At 51.0% G+C, this 20,894-nt stretch overlaps 2 protein-coding genes across 7 annotated transcripts in view; one reads left to right on the top strand and one right to left on the bottom strand.

The window, feature by feature from the left end:
- TMOD1 (tropomodulin 1) overlaps nucleotides 1–10,046 on the top strand; it is a 48,065-nt gene extending 38,019 nt beyond the window's left edge. For 3 of the 4 annotated variants that reach the window (XM_074994494.1, XM_074994492.1, XM_074994493.1), the window contains exons 6-10: nucleotides 1,631–1,761; nucleotides 2,681–2,788; nucleotides 3,102–3,245; nucleotides 4,309–4,453; nucleotides 9,251–10,046. In XM_074994494.1, the coding sequence (XP_074850595.1) occupies nucleotides 1,631–1,761; nucleotides 2,681–2,788; nucleotides 3,102–3,245; nucleotides 4,309–4,453; nucleotides 9,251–9,315 (593 nt within the window). In that variant the 3' untranslated portion in view covers nucleotides 9,316–10,046. Of the gene's footprint in view, nucleotides 1–1,630; nucleotides 1,762–2,680; nucleotides 2,789–3,101; nucleotides 3,246–4,308; nucleotides 4,454–8,014; nucleotides 8,080–9,250 lie in introns of all 4 variants that reach the window. The other variant, XM_074994495.1, reaches the window with a different exon arrangement.
- Nucleotides 10,047–10,364: 318 nt separating this feature from the next.
- The window catches only part of TSTD2 (thiosulfate sulfurtransferase like domain containing 2), a 32,478-nt gene continuing 21,948 nt past the window's right edge, over nucleotides 10,365–20,894 (bottom strand). For 2 of the 3 annotated variants that reach the window (XM_074994489.1, XM_074994491.1), the window contains 6 exons: nucleotides 20,511–20,636; nucleotides 19,270–19,375; nucleotides 18,581–18,690; nucleotides 17,503–17,661; nucleotides 16,469–16,607; nucleotides 10,365–15,026 (listed from right to left, as the gene is read on the bottom strand). In XM_074994489.1, the coding sequence (XP_074850590.1) occupies nucleotides 14,767–15,026; nucleotides 16,469–16,607; nucleotides 17,503–17,661; nucleotides 18,581–18,690; nucleotides 19,270–19,375; nucleotides 20,511–20,636 (900 nt within the window). In that variant the 3' untranslated portion in view covers nucleotides 10,365–14,766. The remainder of the gene's footprint in view (nucleotides 15,027–16,468; nucleotides 16,608–17,502; nucleotides 17,662–18,580; nucleotides 18,691–19,269; nucleotides 19,376–20,510; nucleotides 20,637–20,894) is intronic. The other variant, XM_074994490.1, reaches the window with a different exon arrangement.

Below are 20,894 nucleotides of genomic sequence, written 5' to 3'. Positions count from 1 at the left end.
TTCAACTTCGGGCTTAGGCTTCAATATCAGACAACCCCCTTTTCTAGTAACAGAGAGGAAGCCGTGCTAGTCTATACACTGTCAAAACAAAAAGCAGTCAAGTAGCACTTTAAAGACTAGCAAAACAGTTTATTAGGTGAGCGTTCGTGGGACAGACCCACTTCTTCAGACCATAGCCAGACCAGAACAGACTCAATACTTAAGGCACAGAGAACCAAACACAGTAAGCAAGGAGGACAAATCAGAAAAAGAGAGTCAAGGTGAGCAAATCAGAGAGTGGGGGGTGGGGGGGAAGGTCAAGAATTAGACTGAGCCAAGTATGCAGACGAGCCCCTATAGTGACATAAATTACCTATTTTGGCTGCATCCTGTCACAAAGGGGATCCAGCGCTGCTTGGACAGAGCCCCACTTAGACACTGGCCCTCAGTTTCTCAATGTCCTTTGAGCCAAACCTCCTCCAGAAGATGCTGGTGATTCATGGTGGAAGAGATCCATAAGAGCATGGGAACGGCCACACTGGGTCAAAGCAGGGCTCCATCTAGCCCACAGTCCTATCATCTGACAGTGGTAGTACTTTAGTCTTTCAGCTGCTACAGGACTGCTTTCCTAGTTCTTGTGTTATGCAGAGAACTAAATGACAATTCTTTGCTCACTTTCTCCACACCATCACGCTTTTATAGACCTCTGTCATATCCCCACTTAGTTGTCTCTTCTCCAAGCTGAACACTCTGTCTTATTCCTCTCTCCACATCTGAACGCTGTTCCGTACCCCTCATCAGTTCTGTTGCCCACCCTCCCCCTACCACACCCTTCAGTTGAAGAGTGGCTGGCGTTCGGTCCCCGGGAACAATGGGTCTGAGAAATCTTCATGTGATGCTACCCCCACCCCATGAGGCATTGCAGACCCTTCCCTAAAGTGGGCAGTGGGATAGCTACCGCTGGGGCACTGCTCTGTGTTGATGTGGGAACGGCTTGTGTGGATGCGCTCTGCCAGCACAGGGAGCATAGTGTGGACACGCAGCAGCAGTATCATTAAAGTGCTTGAGTTAATATGGCACAACTCTTTTGTCAACAAAACTCCGTAGCGTAGACAGGCCAACGTTTCAGGTGCGCAGCTTGCTCAGGAGGAGCCCCTCCCTGCTGTGTGATGTGTGGTGTGGCAGTCCTGCCCATGAGCGCGGTGATCTGTGTCCATCAGTACATGCAGTCGGAAGCCCAGTCTGTGTGCGTTTCTCAGAATTACCCACTTCAGGCCATTTCATAAAAGGAGTTACTTACCTGATGCACTTATGTAGCTGCATAACGTCAGTTGCTTCAGCAGCTCAGGCTTTGGGGTTCAGACTGTTCTCCCCTTGGCCTGATCCTGCTTGTTACATGTAGTTGCTGGAGTTCTTCGAGACGTTCTGTCTCTATGAGTGCACTACCACCTGCGCCCCTTCCACGCTACTTGGAGTCCTGGCCTCCGGCCAGCTTCCATGGGTAGAAGGAACTGGGTGCAGGGTCTGTCCTCCCCGCATGCCCTCAGCATGGGGCGCTCTTGTCCAGGGAAAAACAGCCCAAAATTGCAAGTGGCCTAAAGAAAATGTCTTCCCTGCCCTCTCATTTTTTTGTGTTGCTGTTCACTTGCAGGTGTGATTAAGCCCACACAATATAAACCAGTCCCTGATGAGGAACCCAATTCGACAGACGTAGAAGAAACTTTGGAACGAGTAAAGAACAATGACCCAGAACTCGAGGAAATCAACCTTAATAATATCAGGGTATTCAGCCGCCCCATCCCCCCGCAATGCACACTTCCCGGGGAGAATAGGTGTGTGCTGGCTGGAGCAGTAGTTTTCAGACTTCGGGTTGTGACACAGGGCTGGGCTTTGAACACAAGGCACTGGGTCATCTGGCTCAGCACCCAGGAGCCCTGGAGGCTGGCTAACACCAGGCCATGACCTGCACTTTGGATGCCAGAGCTCGGCCAGCAGCAGGTCTGGCTCCGAGGCAGGAGGGCCATGGCACTTTTCATGCTGCCCCTGCCCCGAACACTGTGTCTGCATGCCCATTGGCTGCTTCCAGCGTGCAGAGCAGTCCCTGGTGCCAGGGCAGTCAGGAAACCTGCCTCTGCTTTGCCTCTGACTGGGAACTACCAGAGGTAAGCCTGCCCCTCAACCCCCTGCCCCTGCCCCAGCCCTGAGCCCCCCAAACGCGGAGAGCCCTCCTGAACTCCAAAACCCTCAGCCCCAGCTCCAGACAGAGCCTGCTCCTGCAGCCTAGAGCCCTGACATGCTCCCGCTCCTGCTCCCGACCCAGCCCAGGGTCACTCCTGCACCCGGAATCCCTCATTCTTGGCCCCAGGTCCCAAGCTTCTGTCCCAGCCCAGAGCCCCCTTGCACATCTCAAACTCCTCATCCCCAGCTGAGTCACGGGCATCACCCAGACGAAAGTCTGGAAACCACTGACCCAGGATGAAAGCTGAGCACACCCTGCTGTGCGGTGTGATCAGCCCTGCACAGTCTAAGGTTAGCGCTCTGCCTGTTCCTGTATAACCCAGCTGTACCATTTCCACAGGAAGGAAAGCTTGTTGTGTTTCATCCACATAGCGCACACCCCTTTATGCAATACTCATGGCATGTACCAGGAATCTGAATCAGGATGACTGTCTAATACGCCTCTCTGGGCTGCTTTTCACAGAATATTCCCATACCAACTTTAAAAGCATATGCTGAAGCGCTGAAGACTAATTCCTATGTAAAGAAGTTAAGCATAGTAGGAACAAGAAGCAATGACCCTGTAGCCTATGTAAGTACCACTGCATGCCGTGTGTGATGCCAGGATAATTGCTGTGGGAAAGTGGTTAGTGGAACTGTTGCCATGAAAAGGCAGTTTAAAGGGAAAGAATCTTGCTGCCCCTTTTGGTTCCTGTATATTGTTTGAAAAAGGCCAGAGATGGGAAACTGAAGCACAGACTGCATGACTTGCCCCAGGTGTCACTGGCAGTCTGTGGAGAAGCGAACGTTTGAACTCAGGTCTGCAGAGTCCCAGGCTAAAATGCACTGGGCTGCTCTTTGGCTGTTTATTATTCCATAATAACCCTCCCGCTTTATGACTGCAGGCACTGGCAGAGATGTTAAAAACCAATCGTGTCTTGAAGAGCTTGAATGTAGAGTCCAACTTCATTTCTGGGTCAGGGATCTTGGCTCTGATTGAATCACTCCAACATAATACCTCACTGATAGAGCTCAAAATTGACAACCAGGTAAAACCGCCTCCAACTTGACCTCTTAGGTTGAGCAACAAGATATTCTGTTGTGAGTCCTTTGTCAGAAAACGTGGGGTTTGGATCACCTTCTGTCTTCTGGACAATCACTCTAAAAAGCAACCACTGGTGGTGGGGGGTGGAAGAAGTATGTGTAGCTGACTTGACAAGTGGCTTGTCCTCCTAGAGGATTACTGGCGGCTGATGGCCCTCAGGCCAAGCGGCAGAGCACTGTGCTGAAGTTCGAGATTCACACCCTGCTGACTGCCTGTGGGGTTGTATGTTGTTGTTGTTGTGAAGATCAAGACTTAAACAGAGTTCATAAAAGAGCCACGTAAATGCATGGAGGTTGGGTCCATCCGTGGCTGTTGGCCAGGACAGGTAGGAACAGTGTCCCTGGCCTCTGTTTGTCAGAGGCTGGAAATGGGTGAGAGGGGAGGGATCACTTGATGATTCCCTGTTCTGTTCACCCCCTCTGGGGCATCTGGCATTGGCCACTGTTGGGAGACAGGACACTGGGCTAGGCAGGCCTTTGGTCTGATCAGCATGGCCGTTCTTATTGTCTTATGGACATAATCAAAACCAGACAATTTTTCTCTGATGATCCAGTATTAGCCAACAAATGACATGAGAATTCAGACATCAGAATTCAGCTGCCTGTTTGCATTTTTGTATGGATGGACTGGACCCTCCATAAATGGAAACCTGGCACCGCATGCTTCAGCCAGTGCCTTTGTGCCATCATTTATAGTCCTCTTGAGAGAGGTTCCTGGAAAATGCTGCAGGGAATTAGGCCCCTAGCTGTTTTCTGGAGAAAGAGTGGAACTTTTCTACATCAATAAAATAAGGTGTGCGATGGACCCAGACTTCATAGTTCGCCCCCATCTGCACTGAGTCTCCTGTCCCCAGAAGGCTGGGCGGTTGGTGGGAGGCCCTGTGTAGTGCTTGCTGGTACTGATAAGATACAGTGTGGAGTCTGCAGGAAGCAGACAGAGAGATCAAGGACCAAAGTAACATGGCAGCCATCAGTTGTAACCTGCTTTTCCATTCTCTTGTAATAAAGAGTCAGCCACTGGGCAACAAGGTGGAGATGGAGATTGCCAACATGCTAGAAAAAAATAGCTCCCTTCTGAAGTTCGGGTACCACTTTACACAGCAAGGTCCCCGGCTTCGTGCATCTAATGCCATGATGAACAACAACGACCTGGGTGAGTCTGCATGTAGCCTGCTTGCATGCGTTATGCCACAGTCCATGGTGCTGTCACTCCCCAGAGCTGTGCTTGTCGGTGATTCCCAGCAGCTGTGAATGTCACTGGTGACTCTTTCCCCTCCTGCTCTTTGGCAGGGACCCTGGCTAGGAGTCTGGGTAGATCCATCTCAAGGACACAGACATGTCAGGTGCAGTTCCACTTGATTTGGAAAGCACCAGCTGAGTCCAAAGGGGAGGGTTCTCTTGTGCTTTCTCCTTCAGAGTGGCAGCAGACTCCACCCACAGTTCCAGCCCATTCGGTCATTGGGGCTGGTGGTGGAGTAAGCAGATGGTTGGCTACAGGCCCAGAGTAAGATGCTGTGCAGGGCCTGGGTGGCAGAATCTGGCCTTAACCAAACAGGGTGTCCAGGCATGCTCAAGAGTGCTGAGCTCTCAGGCAGGTGCCTCTGACATTTCCATGGGCTTCGTGATGCTGGAGTTGGCAGAGTTAGCGCCAGGAAGCCCAGGCTCCTGCTGCTGCCCTGAACTGTATTAGCCATGCCCTTTGCATTGCTGGGCTGCCACCTTTACACAAGCACCTGGTTCATCTCCACTTTAACGGGGGATGAACATCAGGAGAGTCGAGCTCTGAGGACAGACCAGTGTGGCCCCTTCCTTTGAAGGACTAAGGTCTGCTCTTGGGTGTGATTTGTGGGACAAGGCCAAATTCTGTTCTGAGTTCTGCCTGGGCCTCCGTGGATGGTAACAGACCTGCATGGGATGGCAGGACCTGCCCCAGCATTTCCCACTGACCAGTGCTGTGCTTTGGCACTAGATGACTCTCACAGTTGCTTGGCTACAGCCTCGCATACTCAACTGGTGGGCCACCCAGCGAAGCCTGTTGGAACGCAGTGAAAGAACTGACCTCATTACTCCTGAGCCAACCTGTGGCTGAAATTAACGAATGGCTCTCTGGGAGAGGAAGTGCCTGGGGAAAGACTTGCTGGCTGTGTAGAGAGTAACAGAGAGGCAGCCGTGTTGTGTCTGCCTTACGTGACCAGCCGTAAAGTGGAACCGCATATTTTGCTCCACATGTAATTTAGCAACATGGTCCAATTGTTTTGTGTCTTGTACAATGAGAGTCCACTTCACTGTGAAAAGCTACTGAATTAGAGTAGTTCTGCACGAGATGACGGACTGCGGCACTGAAAAGTATTGACAATGGCTTGGGGCTCTCAGTTCTGTGCAGACTTGTGTATATTATGGGTGTGTGTGTGCGTGCGTGTGTGTGTGCGTGCGTGTGTGTGTGCGTGTGTGTGTGTGTGTACATGCTCAAACTGTCAAGGTTTTACATGTGGACTGGATTTTGTCTCCAGCCACTCGGCTGTTCTCACAGTAGTGCATTAATACATGGCATGTACACAAAATATTCCTGGGGGGATTCTGTGTGGAAGAAAAATTAAACATTCTGGGTGTACTAGTTAAAAAGCTGCATAGTTTATTTGTCACAATACTGCTGTATAATTGCTTCAGTTTCATTTATTTTAGTAATTTATGTGGCAATACCCATCATCAAGTATGTCTTAACAATGCAGACAATACAAAAGGAGGAGGAACTAGTTTTCACCAATAGATTCCTTACTAGAAATATAAATACAGAACTCTGAGTAATAGTTCACTTAACCTGCAATACCAGACCTTGTGTCCTGCACCCCCAGAAGCAGTGCAAAGGCTGAGTTGGGGGTAACGGGGGGTGGGGTGCAGAGGGGAGGAAGTGGCTGCTGAGAAGGCTCCGGGACATAAATCTGGAGGGCTGTTGGATGTGGGTAGGAGATGCGTGAAGTGTGGTGGGCAGGGTGGGTTTGTGCGGGAGCCTCCCCCATGCAGACCCCTTGCTGACTCCTAGTCTTTTGCATTCAGGCAGCACATCTGCCCCATCCCCATAGGTCCTAGCACCCCCCCTTTAGCCCCCCATCCCCGTGTGTCCTAGCACCCCCCCTCAGCCTCCCATCCCCCTGTGTCCTAGCACCCTCTCTCAGTCCCCCATCCCCGTGTCCTAGCACCCCCTCAGCCCCCCATCCCCATGTGTCCTAGGACCCCCTCTCATCCCCCCATCCCCGTGTCCTAGCACCCCCTCATCCCCCCATCCCTATGTGTCCTAGCACCCTCTTTCAGCCGCCCCATCCCCGTGTCCTAGCACCCTCTCTCAGCCCCCCTCTCCATATCCTAGCACCCCCTCAGCCCCCCATCCCCATGTGTCCTAGCACCCCATCTCAGCCCCCCCATCCCCCTGTGTCCTAGCACCCTCTCTCAGCCCCCCATCCCCGTGTCCTAGCACCCCCCCTTTAGCCCCCCCATCCCCGTGTGTCCTAGCACCTCTTCTCAGCCCCCCATCCCCCTGTGTCCTAGCACCCCCTCATCCCCCATCCCCATGTGTCCTAGCACCCTCTTTCAGCTGCCCCATCCTCCTGTGTCCTAGCACCCCCTCAGCCCCCCATCCCCATGTGTCCTAGCACCCCATCTCAGCCCCCCCATCCCCCTTTGTCCTAGCACCCTCTCTCAGCCCCCCATCCCCGTGTCCTAGCACCCCCTCATCCCACATCCCCGTGTCCTAGCACCCTCTCTCAGCCCCCCCATCCCCGTGTCCTAGCACCCCCTCATCCCCCATCCCCATGTGTCCTAGCACCCCCTCTCAGCGCCCCCCCCCATCCCCATGTCTTTGCACTCACAAACAACTCCTCGCCCCAACTCCATGTTTCCCTGCACCCTACTCCCATTCAGCCCGCCCCAGTCTGTCCCCCACCCCACTACCACTCTGAACCCCAGTCTGTGGCACGCCATTCCCAACTAGCTCCATGCTGTCTGTCCTCATATCCTGTGCCTTCTGACCTGGCCCCATAGGCAGGTTACTGTGAGGAAGACAGACTTCTCCCTTCCCTATCTGCAGCTGGAGGTGGCCTGGGAGTGGCTGCTCTCTCTTCTGGTGCCACAGTGACCTGTAATGTACAAAAGGCCTAACTGCAACACCTTCCCACCAGACCGTGGGAAAAAAGTTCTGTGCAGTACACGAGGTCTGCACATGTACAGTGGCACAGAATCCCCCAGGAGTCACAACCTGGCATCCCAGAAGCTTCCAAATAGGGCTCTGGTTCTGCAGACACTTGCGTATGTGCAGACCTTTATTCACACGAGCTGCCCCGTGGGACTGTGTGCATGCAGCAACGCACACACCGGTCCCCAACACACTGAGCTTCCTCTTCTGTACACGTACAGTTCCTCTCAAATGAAGAGGTTCTTGGCATGCACAGTGCAAGGAGGATTTTCTTGGGACCTAGTAGGTGGATAAAAACCACATGTTCAACTAGAGGTGCACTCCTCACTGACTATCTGAGGTTTCCTTGAGCTTGGACGCTGTGCACATCACCACGCTAACCTTAAAAAGCTTTATATTTAAGTTTTCAATCCTGCTTCCTTTTGGTTGATAAGTTAGTGACTTTACCTGTCATGTAGGTGTTATATATTTTGCCTCTTTGAGCATGAGAACTGTACAGAAGATATCTGATTTGGTTCTTGTTTGCAGCTCGTATACATCGTTCTGACGGCCTCTGGCATAACTTCTCAGCTGTGCAACTGGACGATGTCTAAGTACAAACAGAATTTTTTCCATACTGGCAATAGCTGTCTCTCTGTGCTCCTCTCTTTGTGCTCTCAGCTGCCACCATCTCGCTCAAATCAAACTCTCTTTAGCGTCTGTTTTACTCCTCTTGGCTCAGCTTCAGGCACTTCTGTTCTTCAGGACACTCTTTATGATCTGGAACCTTAGAGTGAAGACTTTTTACATTCGTCCAATGAGTTAATGTCTGCAGTCTTTCTTTTCTGGCTGCTTTTTCTTTTCCTCTATATTTATTTCAAATAGATAAACTACGTATGTATCCACTGCAAAAACCTTCTCTGAAAATGCTCCCTAAGTACGTAGAGGAGCAGGAAAATGCAGCTCAGCCATTCATGAGGGAAAAATCCCTTTTGAAAAAGGCACTTTTTCTGGGGCAGGATGGCCAGTATTAAGCTATAAAGAAGCAGTATAAGATAAGGCTGGAAAAGAAACCATAGTCTCTTTGTGCAGCTGCATATATTCACCAGCTACTCTGTCCCTGCCTCTTATATGCTGATCTCTTCCTGGTGAAGAAGCAATCAGGGAGTAGTGCAATTGAGCTAGCAAACTTTTTGTCTGCAAACTTTGCCCCCTTTGAAGCTGATGACAGTTACCTCAGTTTTTGAGCTTTTTTTTAAATGACATAGATTTTTAAACTGATGCTGCAGACCCTGATCTGTGTACTCAAAGTCACACATCAACTTCACCAGAAGCGATGAGGTTCAATACCCTGGACTGCTTTGAAAATCTCAACCCTAAATCAATGGATTGGCAGTTGAAATCTGAACCTCTCAAATTAAAAATTAGGCACAAATTTTAACGGGGAGGGTGGTTAACTACAGGGACAAACTCCCCAGGGAAGTGGTGAATTTTCCATCTCTTGATGGCATCTGTCTGAGAGCAGCGCCTCTCTAGAAGAGATGCTTCTAGCCAAACACAGGTTGTTGGGCTTAATGCCGGTGTAAGTTGGTAAAATTCCCTGGCTCGTGTTTTCAGGTCAGGCTAGATAATCTAGTGGTCTGGGCTTAAATTCCATGGAACAGTCCCTAAACTCTTCCCCTCACACAAGCCTGGGTCTGGTTTTAAACAATCTGTGGATATACCTGCTGTCCCGCTGGGCAGCATCTGCCTTGACTGACCCTTGGTCCTGTTTGGTTTTTTCAGTGAGGAAGAGGAGACTTGCTGACCTGACGGGGCCTTTCTACCCCAAGTGTCGAACTGGGGTGTAGTTCCTGGCTGTGAATTTCGTGCCTGGTGGTTTGTGCTGTACCGTGGAACTCCAGAGGCAAAGTGCCCTACACAGAGTAGCTGTGGTGCCTCCTTACGCACTAAAGGTTTAAATTAACTAGTGACTGTAGGTGACAATTTGATCAAACATGACTAATGATGTTGTTGTTTTTAGAGGCTCCAAGCCAATCCAACAAGTTGCCAGTAGTCTGGGTTTAAAATACATCACAGCACAAAAGTGACTGTTTATTCACCCGTGACTTAATTGCTCTTAGGGTTTCCTGCATGGTGTTTCAGACCTATTTAGGATGTGTTATGCATGAGTGGAAAAAATTACTGCTCTACACACGTTGCATAAGTATTTAAAAATACTTTATTTTTTCAACCTGCTCTCAAATATTATAGATAAATTACTTGTTGGACAAGCATTTCTACTCTCCCACCACATTTCTACTATCCCTTTTTAGAAATTGTAATTTCCAATTAATTACCAACATTTGCTTAATTATGTGCAGACGTCAAAATCACCCATATTTTCCCCTGCCCCCAAAATAAAAAGAACCAAAGGCCACTGATTAGGAAGTAAAAGCTCCATCAAAACAGAGCAGATCAGGTGTGGAAATCTTCCTATCTCCTTTCGCATGGCTATGCAAAACCATTGCCTGCTGAAGGCAAGTGCAAGCTCTCATTGATGTCAAGAGGGGCAGGATTCCCCCACCCTCCCCACACCCGATCTTATCTTGGAAATGTGCACTGGTGGTTTTACTGGATCTTGTAAGAGCGTGCTGCAGCCCTCACTCGGAAGTCTGGTTTTCTCTCTGCCTGACCATTTTATTTAGCTGCAAAACCTCTTTTTACGAACATCCTAAATCTCTAAATAGTGCACCCTAATAAAGACAGTATATGAAAACACCCTGCCTGGGAATCCATGTAGTCCACACTAAGCAGCTGGGTTTGTGTGGTGATAAAAACATACTGCCTTTCCAGGGAAGAATTTCCAGCGGGCATATGCAGCTTCTGGTCATCCAGTGGGTTCCTCACTGCAAGCCATTACATCCCCACTGACTCCTAGGGACTCCAGCAGAAGCCTGGGCTGCACAGCCTGAAGTTTACCCATGCAGAACCATTGCCAAATGAGGGCTGTTCCTTGTACACCTAAGGAATCCGTCCAGTCTTTTCTCCTCATAGACAACCCCTTATCTCTGCTCTTACCAGTGGAGGTCTGCAGTCTGTGCATTGTGTGTTACAGCAAAACTTCCACTGATTTCAATAGAATTTTTGCATGTGTCAGGATTGCAGGCTTTGGCCCTGATTTACTGTATCTAACTGTCACACTTTAATCTGGAGTGGCCAACATAAACCTGTGTGATTGCTGCTCTTAGAAGTGTAATAAATATGCCCTAAATGACAATTAAAAGGCTTCAGTAGAGATTTTTGTAAAATCCCATACAAAATATTAGAGAATGCTGCAAAACCAGCAAGGGATGTGATTGGCCCAATGCCACCTGGACATCCCCAGGCCTAAAAACACATCCCAAAGGCTTTAGAAAAAATCAATGAAAACATCAGTCCTGACTCTAGATGCTACCTAACAGCGGAGTTGTCCACTCAGCTTCGCACAGCGCGAAGAGCATCAGTATCTGCTCTCCCAGTTACTCAGGGGAATGGAAAGTCTAACCGACCAGGCCAATAGTGCCTGCCCTGATGTCCCAGGGATGTCTGGGGGGTGTGGGGAGCACAGCATGCTCTGAGGTGGACTCTGCTGTGCAGACATGAGAGGAGGATTTTACCCCACAAGCAGATAAAGGCACGCTTTAAAAAGCACTTTCTCTTTTTCAGGCTGTCGTAGCCACTACGCTTCCCTGGAACTAGAAACATACTGTGGGATGAGTCTGGGCTTCCGTGTGAGAGCTGTACTCACAAGGGTGCACCTTTGCTCACTGGATGCTGCTCGTGATTGTGCTGGAATGCCAGGAGAAGTGAGCAGGCGCTGCACAGTGGAGAGAAGGGTGGGGTGAAAAGCATCAGGCTGTGTGCCAGGTGCACTGTGGTGCAATAATGAATACCGAGGCAGGGTCACTTGTTCCTGAGGAAAGCAGGCCCCTCCATACAGCAAGCTCAGACTCCCTTGCAGACACTGCTGAGCCATGGAACTAGTGTGTCCACTCAGGAATGGCTGCAGTGGTGCTGAGTCAGCTTTTCAAGCAGTGTCCGTGTGTTTCTTTGGGTGTATTGCACAGCGTGACGCTGGAACAGGCCCTGGAGTTGCCTTGGAAACGGGAGGACATGGAATGTCCTGGCCCCCCTATGCTGAACACAAGTGAACCAGCCATGTGGACCGTGCCCCCTCCTGCACAGCAACCCCGCTGTAGTCTCCGCTTCACCCCCGCTACAGAACATTGGCGGCACCCTGCAAAAGGAGCGTATTACCTCCACCTTGTAGCAGGGGCGGACCTACATCCTACGCTGCACTGGTCCAGCCTCCTCCACCTGAACATTCCATCCTGGCTGGTGTCTGGCCTGCCGTGGCATGGGTAATGGAGCGACTTCCCAGCACTGGGGGAGCAGGACCAAGTGGAGTACTGGAGGTAAAGCCCCTCATTAAGAGCCAGCAGCTCGCTAGCAGGCCAGGTCGCTGAGAAACGAGCGAGGTCTCAGCGGCTGTTCACCAGGGCACTACTGGGTTTCTAGAGGAGGCCATGCAGGCCGTGCACTGCTGAAGAGCGTTTGCTTGGGTCTGTGGTAGTGTCACGGACACCCTGCAGGTTTAAAAGTTCACACTAATGCATAGCCAACAACATTGCCCATGCTGGGCTGAAAATGAGCAGACAGGGCCTCTCATTGGGCTTACATCTGGCCCACAGGTTTGTCAGCTGGTTGGCTGCACTTTTTTTAAACAGGAGCTGACAAATACACAGTGCAACAACTAGCTGTAGGTTACAGTTCCCAACCACAGCTACTGATAGTGCTGTAGGCTGGGAATGCACAATGTACCTGTTGGCAGCATGCTGTGCCTGCACCAGCTTGCCAGCACACCTGGGAAAGGTGCTGCAGGCAAACAAGCATCGACCCAGTGCTGGGTGCACCAGATGCCTAAAGACCGAGGGGTGCTTCCAAAGGGCATCACAACAGATGCTTGGGCTCAGCCCCAGCATTATTCTAGTCGCCGCGCCTCAGCTCTGGGGAAGGGTTCCACCATGGCACCCACGAAGCAGCGCTCTAGCTGTGGTTGAGCAGGTAGTCATGGGACTGCTGTCAGAGACCTCTGTCAGGCCTGGCAGCATTGAACGAAGGTTGCCCTGCCCTTCTCCCCCGGTTCGGCAAGGAGAAGGTTCCTTTGCAGCCCAAATGGAAAATCATGTGGCTAGAACTGACGAGAAGTAACTGGCAACCTGCATGTGATGGGTGCCCCCCCCCCCCCCCCCGCCCCGCAACCAGCCTGGCTGTGCCAAGTCGGCCAGAGAGGCAAGAAGCCAATTAGCTGTAGGCGCCACCCGCTGCAGCACGGAGGGCAGTGGGACTGGCTGACCAGTGCTCCCCTGAGCAGGCACAGGCGGGGTACCTATAAAAGCCAGGCACTGAGGCAGGGGAAGGGACTCGGCGAGGTGAGCCTCCAGACAGGACGGTAGGCACGGGCTTGCATGCAGTCCAGGGAAGGAAGAGCAGTAGAGGCTGATGGGGACAGACCTGACCTGCTGGACTGAGGAGCCCTGGATTGAAGCCTGGGGAGAAGGCAGGCCTGTGTTCCCCTGCCAGCCATTGCAGGAGCGCTGCAGTTAGCGTGGGGCAGTTGGTGACTGCTGGAGGCGTCGAAGAAGGGAGGCTCCAATGATAGCCTAGAAGGGGAAGATGCGGTGATTTGACCAGAGAGCTAAACTATGACGGGGTGTGAAAGGCTGCAGCTCATGCCAAGTGCGCGAAGGGCCGCAGTGCAAGTGAGAGATGCAGCAGGAGAACCCTTTGCCGGACAGGGCCAAACTAACTGCTCGAGCACTTGGAGGAGGAGGAGGATGTCACATACTTGCTCCCTGTACACAGCTGCTGCTGAGCAGTGTCACAGACACCGGGACACTGAGTAAGGGGGGCATTGTTGTGCTGTAGCCAGTAGTTGACTTTACTAGGCCTTAGTGCAGAAGGAGAGCTACAGTCCAAAGGGGACTCCTCATCAGCAGCGGTGAGTTCTCCAAGCAACTCACAACCCCTCTTCACGGAGGCAGCACTGTCAGGTGCTAGACAAGTAGGGGCTGGAGTAGGCCAGCTGGAGAGCCTGGCCATGGCCCACAGACTTTAATCAGGGCATCGAGTGATGGGCCAAACTTCAGTTCTGTGAGTTCCCGAAGGCCATGTATGACTGGCAGCCATGAACAAGGGCAGAGACAAGCTGGCCAGCAGACGCTGCAGCAGAGCAACACGAGCCATGCTGCTATGTGTAGCAGTACCTCACCGGAGCCACAGAGCTGCATTTAACCCCGGTGAGCCTCAGCTCTCGTGTAGCCATTGTGTGCATTTACGTGGGGGCATCACACAGCACCACGTCTGCGCCCACAATGCTCAATAATATTTGCACCCCAGCCTCAGCCAGTGGCCCAACTTCAGTGCCTTTCAGAACACCACCCGTTCTCTGCAGCATTCCCAGCACAATGCAAGGCCTGGGCTGTGGCTTGGCCATTTAAAAACTCATTCACGTGAATGCCCTTTGGCAGCAAGGCTGGCCGGGGCACTGTGTGCCTCAGGGGAGGAACAGAGTGCCACACACATTTGCACTTCTGCCTCTGTCCACCCAACATGCCCTGCCAGATGACCTTGGCTGCGCTGGTACATGGCTGTTGAACTTTTGGTCTGATGAACGCATGCATCCAGATTCTGCTCACGCACCTGCTCGTCACTAGTGTGAACCCAGGAACTGGTGTAGTTAGTCTGCTCTACAGTGCTGCTACAGGAGAGGAGATTCACGTTGCTGGTGTTTATGTGGAGAATAGCGTCAAACACAGTCTGCTTGTGCTCGCAGTGAACAAAACCCTGCTGCCTCCATCGCACTAGGGAGGGCCAAGGCAACTGGGTAGGCCCAGGACATGCACACAGCTAAATGTCTGGAGTAAAGCCAGCACAGGCATCACTGCTTCTTGCACCTGCTGGTTCCTGCTTGGTTGTGGGTAGCTGAATTCCATAGCACGTGCTGCACTTATCAGGTGCTCGCTGGTGCTCAGCTTGTTGTGGGAGGCAGAACAGTGACTTCACTGCAGCAGGCGGAACCCTGTAGCACCACTGCTGTGTTTGACACGCCATTAATTTAAACTTAGCTGTGGGAGGGCCATTCCTAACAGATGCTGAAGCTGAGTATTTCACAGCCATCCCTGTGGTCTCAATGAAGAAATCCAGTGACAAGACCTGGAAGACAGGTACCCAGTGTTGGAAGCCCCCGCCCTCAAATATGAGCGTCAACTGTGGCATGGCTAACATTCTCCTGTGCTGAGCATGTTCACACTATTGTGTTTGACTGATACCCGCAGCCGTCTGTCCGTGCAGTCACATTCCTCCTTGGCCATCCATCCAGAAGGGCTTGAAGCCAGCTTGAGCCCTTTCTCTTGACAAACGGGACAACAGGCTGTGAATCCCTTTGCTCTGCAGCTTGGGCAAGCTAGGACAAGTTGCCGACAGTGCAGGCTGGAGCACAGTTTGTACTGATCCCAGAGTGTCCCGCAGTACCTGCATTCTGGGGAGAGGCGAAGCGACGTTAAAACCCACACAGCCCTGTCTACCCCACTTGTGCTGGGGGCCCTGTGCTCTCCTACTACATGCTCCTTTGAGAATGGCCTGCTGCATTGTCTAACTGGGCTGCAAAACGTCAGTCCAATGGTGACCCTTCAAGCTGTCTCGCTCTGGCCCGGCTTCCTCACCAAACTGGGCCCTAGCCCCTACCCACAAGAGAGGATTTTTAGCTTTGAGTTCAATGTTAACATGCTTAAGGCACATTCCTTCCGGCCACCCAGGGGCCCCGTGTGCAAGAGCTGGCTGGCCCTAGGCAGTGGTCCACGCCTGCCTGTGGCTACAGCATGCAAACAGGAGTGGAAGGGCTGCCTTTGGAATGTGCTCTCAGGGTTGGGCACACAAGGCCAAGGGGCTACAGGGCCCTACACAACCCAGTGCACAACTTGTCCTTTACTGAGCAGCTTTCCTCCCAGCTGCACTGCACCTCTGCAAGCTAACCACAACTAGTCTAGCTCTTCACTGAGCTGCGCCACATCCCCCTAGCCCCTTGGGCAGAGCCATGGCTTCAGAAGGATGTTCTCTTCCCAGCACAAAGCCTGTCACATGCAAGATGCATAAACGTACAGCAAATGGGTAGGCCATTGAGCTCAAAGTGATTATCCATCTAGAGACAGCTGCACCATGCTCTGAGCACAAGCACTGACTCCTCTTCCACTGCAGCAGAAGGGCTAATCTTGCCTGTGGCCTAAGTCCTCTGTTGGCCACCTCTTGTCAGCAGCATAGTTCCACTCTGGAGCTGAACAGCTGACAAGCAGGCCCCAGCTGGACACCCAGGGTGTGTTCGCTGCTCTTCAGCTTTTACTAGTGTGAAACACAATGGCTGGGCTGCACTGACCGCCAGGAACAGCTGAGTGCCCCATGAGCTGGTGCTACCAGGTTTTCTTCCATAGCCGGGCAGCCCACTCTGCCTGCATGAGGTTAGCGGAGCTGGCTCCCTGCAGTGGCTGTCTCTAGCGCTACGCTGGCTCAGAATGGTTTGATCAGTGCAAAGGTATGACAAGATCAGTACTAAGGCTAGCAATGCTATCGACTTGTACAATTACCTGCTCGCCCCACTGGCACAGTGTGTTGTGCTGTCCTTGCTGCCACAGAAGCATTACCTCATGGCCCCTGCACTGCCGGGTGTGAATGCAGACCACCTCCCTTCTCACTCCTGATCACACAGCATGCCAGCACCATAGGCTGACAGAACAGCTGTGCTGGGAAAGCATTTCTGGATTTTTGTTGTCTTTACGGCAGTCCAATAGCTGGAAACAGGGCAGTACAGCCAGCACCCTGACCCCAACCAGCAGATGTGGCACTGACCACGGTGTGAGCCTCTGTCCTAGAGGGCTATGGTGACAAAATGCAGCTGTCACCCTGTGATTGGAGAGGCAATGGCCCTACCTGCAATAACATCTTCATTGGAAGCTATGGCATAGCGTTCATCAAACACAAACAGCTTCCCCCGGTAGAACCCATCAGGAAATTCCTCCAGGTATTTGTGAATGCCGCCCTTCAGCTGGTACACCTCCCTGCATGCAGCCTGTTGGAAACAAAGCCCAGCAAACCTAGCCAAGGCTGGTCCGGCCAGCTCATGCCAGACTGCCTGGTGCGCCAGACGGCCCCTAGGTCCGAGGTGAGAGCCCCTTCCCCAACCAGCGGGGTGCGGGTGGGATGCTGTGGAGGAGGCCTGCATGTGTTATATGCCACCATTGGGTTATGTAAACCAGACCCCGCAGGGCACCCTGCAGGCTATGTAAACCTCACTGGATCCAGTGAAAGTCCACTAGGGGAGTGTGAGGCCAAGATGTAATTGTGATGCTGCACCAGGCTGCCCTGGGGTGCTCCAGGGGCAGGGGGAGCCCCATTATGCAGTAGCATATGCATCTGGATAGAGGCATGGCCAAGAGACCGAAGTAACGCAAGAGGAAGTGGAGGTTTCCTATATGCAGAATCTAGGTCTCAAGCGCTTGTCCGAGAAAACAGAAGTCTGTGAGTCTGTCCTCAACTGCAGGCAGTACAGGTGTGCAGTGACACTCATCCCCACCCCAGCAGGAGGTAAAGTGTGCAGTGACACTCTGCTCCCCCCAGCAGGAGGTACACTGCGTTACCCAGCATTCCTTGCACAGAAAAACACAGATTGTACACAGGCCAGACTATAAACGGAGGTGGGAGGGAGCTGAATATTGAGACACCCTCCTTCACTGCAATTCTTATTTGACAGAAGGCTCCAACAAAAAACGGTTTTTGGACACATGCCTTCTGCCCTTATGATTCCCAGCAGCTGCACGAACGCTATGGGCCATACACTTCACCCACCCCATCAAACACAACTTCACCAGCCAGCAACAGAAAAGGCACCCTCATATAAGCATTCCTGGGCTTGGCAACGCATGCTTCAAGCCCCTGAGCTAGGTGTTCCCAGAATGACCCCTCACCTTGGTCCTGAGGTAGGCGGAGGCACGCTCACAGCGAATCCCTCCTGTACAGTACATCAGCACACACTTGTTTCTAAAAAGCTCAAGATTTTCATCGACATAGCTGGGGAAGTAGCTGAACTTCCTGATGTCAGGAGCCAGGCAGCCCTGGAAGTGGCCCTGTACCAAGAAGAAATGGCTGTGTGATCAACAGCATTGGCAAAATAGGAGAGAACACTGGCTGACCTAAAGAAAGAGTCAGCCCTTGGGCCTGACCCTCCAGGTGATGGCGGCTACTTTGGTTCAGCAACGAAGGGTTCGGTGGCACCTTATAGACTAACAGAAAAGTTCTGAGCATGAGCTTTCGTGAGCACAGGCTCACTTCATCAGATGCATCTGATGAAGTGAGTCTGTGCTCACGAAAGCTCGTGCTCAAAACTTTTCTGTTAGTCTGTAAGGTGCCACAGGACCCATCGTTGCTGTTACAGATCCAGACTAACACGGCTACCCCTCCGATACTTTGGTTTGGAACCTCAAAAAGGTATTTAGGCACCTAACATCCAATGATTTCACTGGGAATTAATAAGCACCCAAACACCTTTTGAGAACATGGGCTTTTGGGCCTCAAAGCATCTGGATTTTGGGGCAATAGCCAACAAGTCTTACCCAGCCACCCCAGCGTGAAGGGGCTCCCCTGGTGGAACACAGTCAGCACTGTGGCAGTGCCATGGTCAGGACGTCCCCCCGCTGCAGTGATGGCCAGGACAGAGTGGGCTTTGGCTGGCTCAGTTAGATTTGAATGACTTTGCTCTGTTGTTAAAGATTTGGCACTCCCCTTTCTGTATCATGTCTGTTGTGTGTCCGATTATGCATTCTGTGCCACTACACAGGACAGCCTTTTGTGCACTGAGCCATACGCCTGCCCCTCAGCGCAGCGCTGAATCACCAGACAGGCGCTTTGCTGCTTGGGGTGACAGACCGGTCACGAATCTGCACCTCACAGAGCTACCAGGTAATCCCATCCCTCCCTGTGACCCACACATGCAGACTGGGTGAACCGATCCCCCCCAGCCACAGGGAGCAAACACACATCACTTACTATTTTACTTTCATAAAAGTTCCTGCAGTCCAGTAAAATGGTGTCACTGTGTGCCTGAGATAAATACTTTTCTACTTCTTTATGAAATTCCTCGGGGGATAAATGGATTCCTAAAAATAAAACGACACATGGAAAGGAGCTCTGACAAGCTGAGCTGGTTTAAATGCTGACACACAGAAACTCCATTTGGCCTCTCTTCTAACCTGCCAATGACGCATGCATGAGACGCTCCTCTGGGACCTACCCACTGCGGGAATGTCAGCTGGTCTCATCCCACATGTAGTGGGTAAATGTGTCTGAGAGTCACACCGCAGGATTCAATGAATGAACAAATACCTCACAGCCTGTGTCCCAGAAACAAAGGGTGCCAAGCTATCAGCTGTCTGACAGTGGGCTGAGTGGAAGGGCAGCACTGACTCTCTACACAGCTTTGCTCTCTCACTTACATCTCTGGTGTGCAAAGGCTGTTACACTCACTGCACCCAGTTTAAATGGTCTGGCCTGGACCACCAGGGCATGAACAAAGGTAGCCTAAAGCTACCCTCCCCAGCTGCCTCTCCACTAACGAGCCTGTCCTGGAGGTGGCAAAGGTGCTGTTCTGGTGAGCATGCATTGCTCTATCATTTGCCTAACAGGTCAGGTCCAACTTCTGCTGAAAACAAGTTATTATTTTCATCAAGTCACTGTACCGGTTTCTTTGTAGGACACTTTGTTTAGATCGATGCCCATCGGTACGATCTCTTCAAATACACCAACTCGCAGGTCTGGGAAACAGTGAGCTCCACCTGCACTGCGCTGGGAAATTAAAAACAACCTCATGACACCAAAGGACACTTGCTTGTCAACTTAAAGAAATGCCAACAGATCCCTGAGCCTCCACTCTATTTCCAGTTTCTAAATTCATGTGAGATGCCAATACAAGTGTCACTTTAGGGGACTGGATGGCATGAAGGTGGGGATTGGTGAGGGCTTCTCTCCTTTCAAGGTTGCCTCTCTGAATCCATCAGAGTGATAGTAGCCCCAGGCCACTTCTCAGTGAACAGTTATTTAAATAACTATATAACAATAAAAGTCAACTAGCCACTAATGGTGAGATGCCAAGAGCTGTATCGGCCATGGAAACTGAGCCAGGGACTCCCTGATAGCAACAATTCCTCTCAGAGAGCAACAAGATCTCTTAGCAGGCAGCATGGAGAGGCCTGCCCTGCCACTGAGTGTGCCGAGTCTATTTTGTTGATAACAATTTTGTTTTCTGGGGCTCACAAGTTGTGCCCTTTCACCAGTGTTAAATTCACATGAAATGTAAAAGAATAAATAAAACTCCCTTCTGATCTCTGGCTCTGCAGGTAGGTTTATGCTTCATTGTGATCTCCAGTCAGTATGATCCCGAGCACAGTTTAGCCTGGTGCAATTGTACTGGCAATCTGCAGTGATCCATGGGGCTCGCTGAATCATGATGTGATGCAGGAGGGACCAGCCAGATGCAGGGTTTTACTAAATACAATGTGCATGCAGGAGGGGCTCTGTGCGTGTCTGGGCAGGTATACAAACATGCAGCTTTGCATGTACACCACTGAAGGCTTTGCTGGGGCCCTAATTAAAAAGGCTAAATCAGCACTAGAATTGTATAAGGACTTCTAGTTTAATGAGGCTCAGTTATTCCATCTGATCATCTTATTTATACGTTTTCTTACTGGAGACAAAGCTTCCTACAGAGCAGCAAAAGATTATTTGAGGATGAGTGGATTTTTTAAATTACCTATTCCTTAAGCCAACAGTGCAGGAATTGAATTTCTTGGATTGAATGGGGATTTTTAGTGCAGCAGAGGGCTGCTACCAAAGAAGTAACATTTATTGCTAAAAGAAATTCTAAAGGCTGAAAACAAACATTTGAATAAATTCTAACTGTAAGTGAGTCCCTTTATCTTACCTTGAAATCCTCTCTGCACAAAATGTTTTTGAACAGAGGACTGGAAAGCATTGCCTCTATATAAACACTGGTAGCTACTTTGGTTCCCCCAACTGTTCCGTTAATACCTTCTGAAGCAATACGCACCTAGAAGCCAGAAAGGAAGACTAGATTTAAGTCATAATGCAAACCAATCAAAATGAAATTAATGAAACAGGACCAGCTAAGAATGAGAGGAGCATTGTAGAAAAAAGTTCAGAAAAAGCGGAAGAAAAACTATAGTAGCCCTCAACAAGAGAGAGATGTGCAACAAAAGAAAAACTTGCAAAGGGAGGAATGGTTTTATAGCTGTTGTTGCTCTGTATCATAAAAAGGATAATGAGGAAGTCAGAAAACCTCGTACAG

This window comes from Carettochelys insculpta, chromosome 5 (genome assembly GCF_033958435.1).
Source record: "Carettochelys insculpta isolate YL-2023 chromosome 5, ASM3395843v1, whole genome shotgun sequence".
Classification (NCBI taxonomy): Eukaryota; Metazoa; Chordata; order Testudines; family Carettochelyidae; genus Carettochelys; species Carettochelys insculpta.
This window is presented reverse-complemented; position numbering and strand designations above follow the sequence as displayed.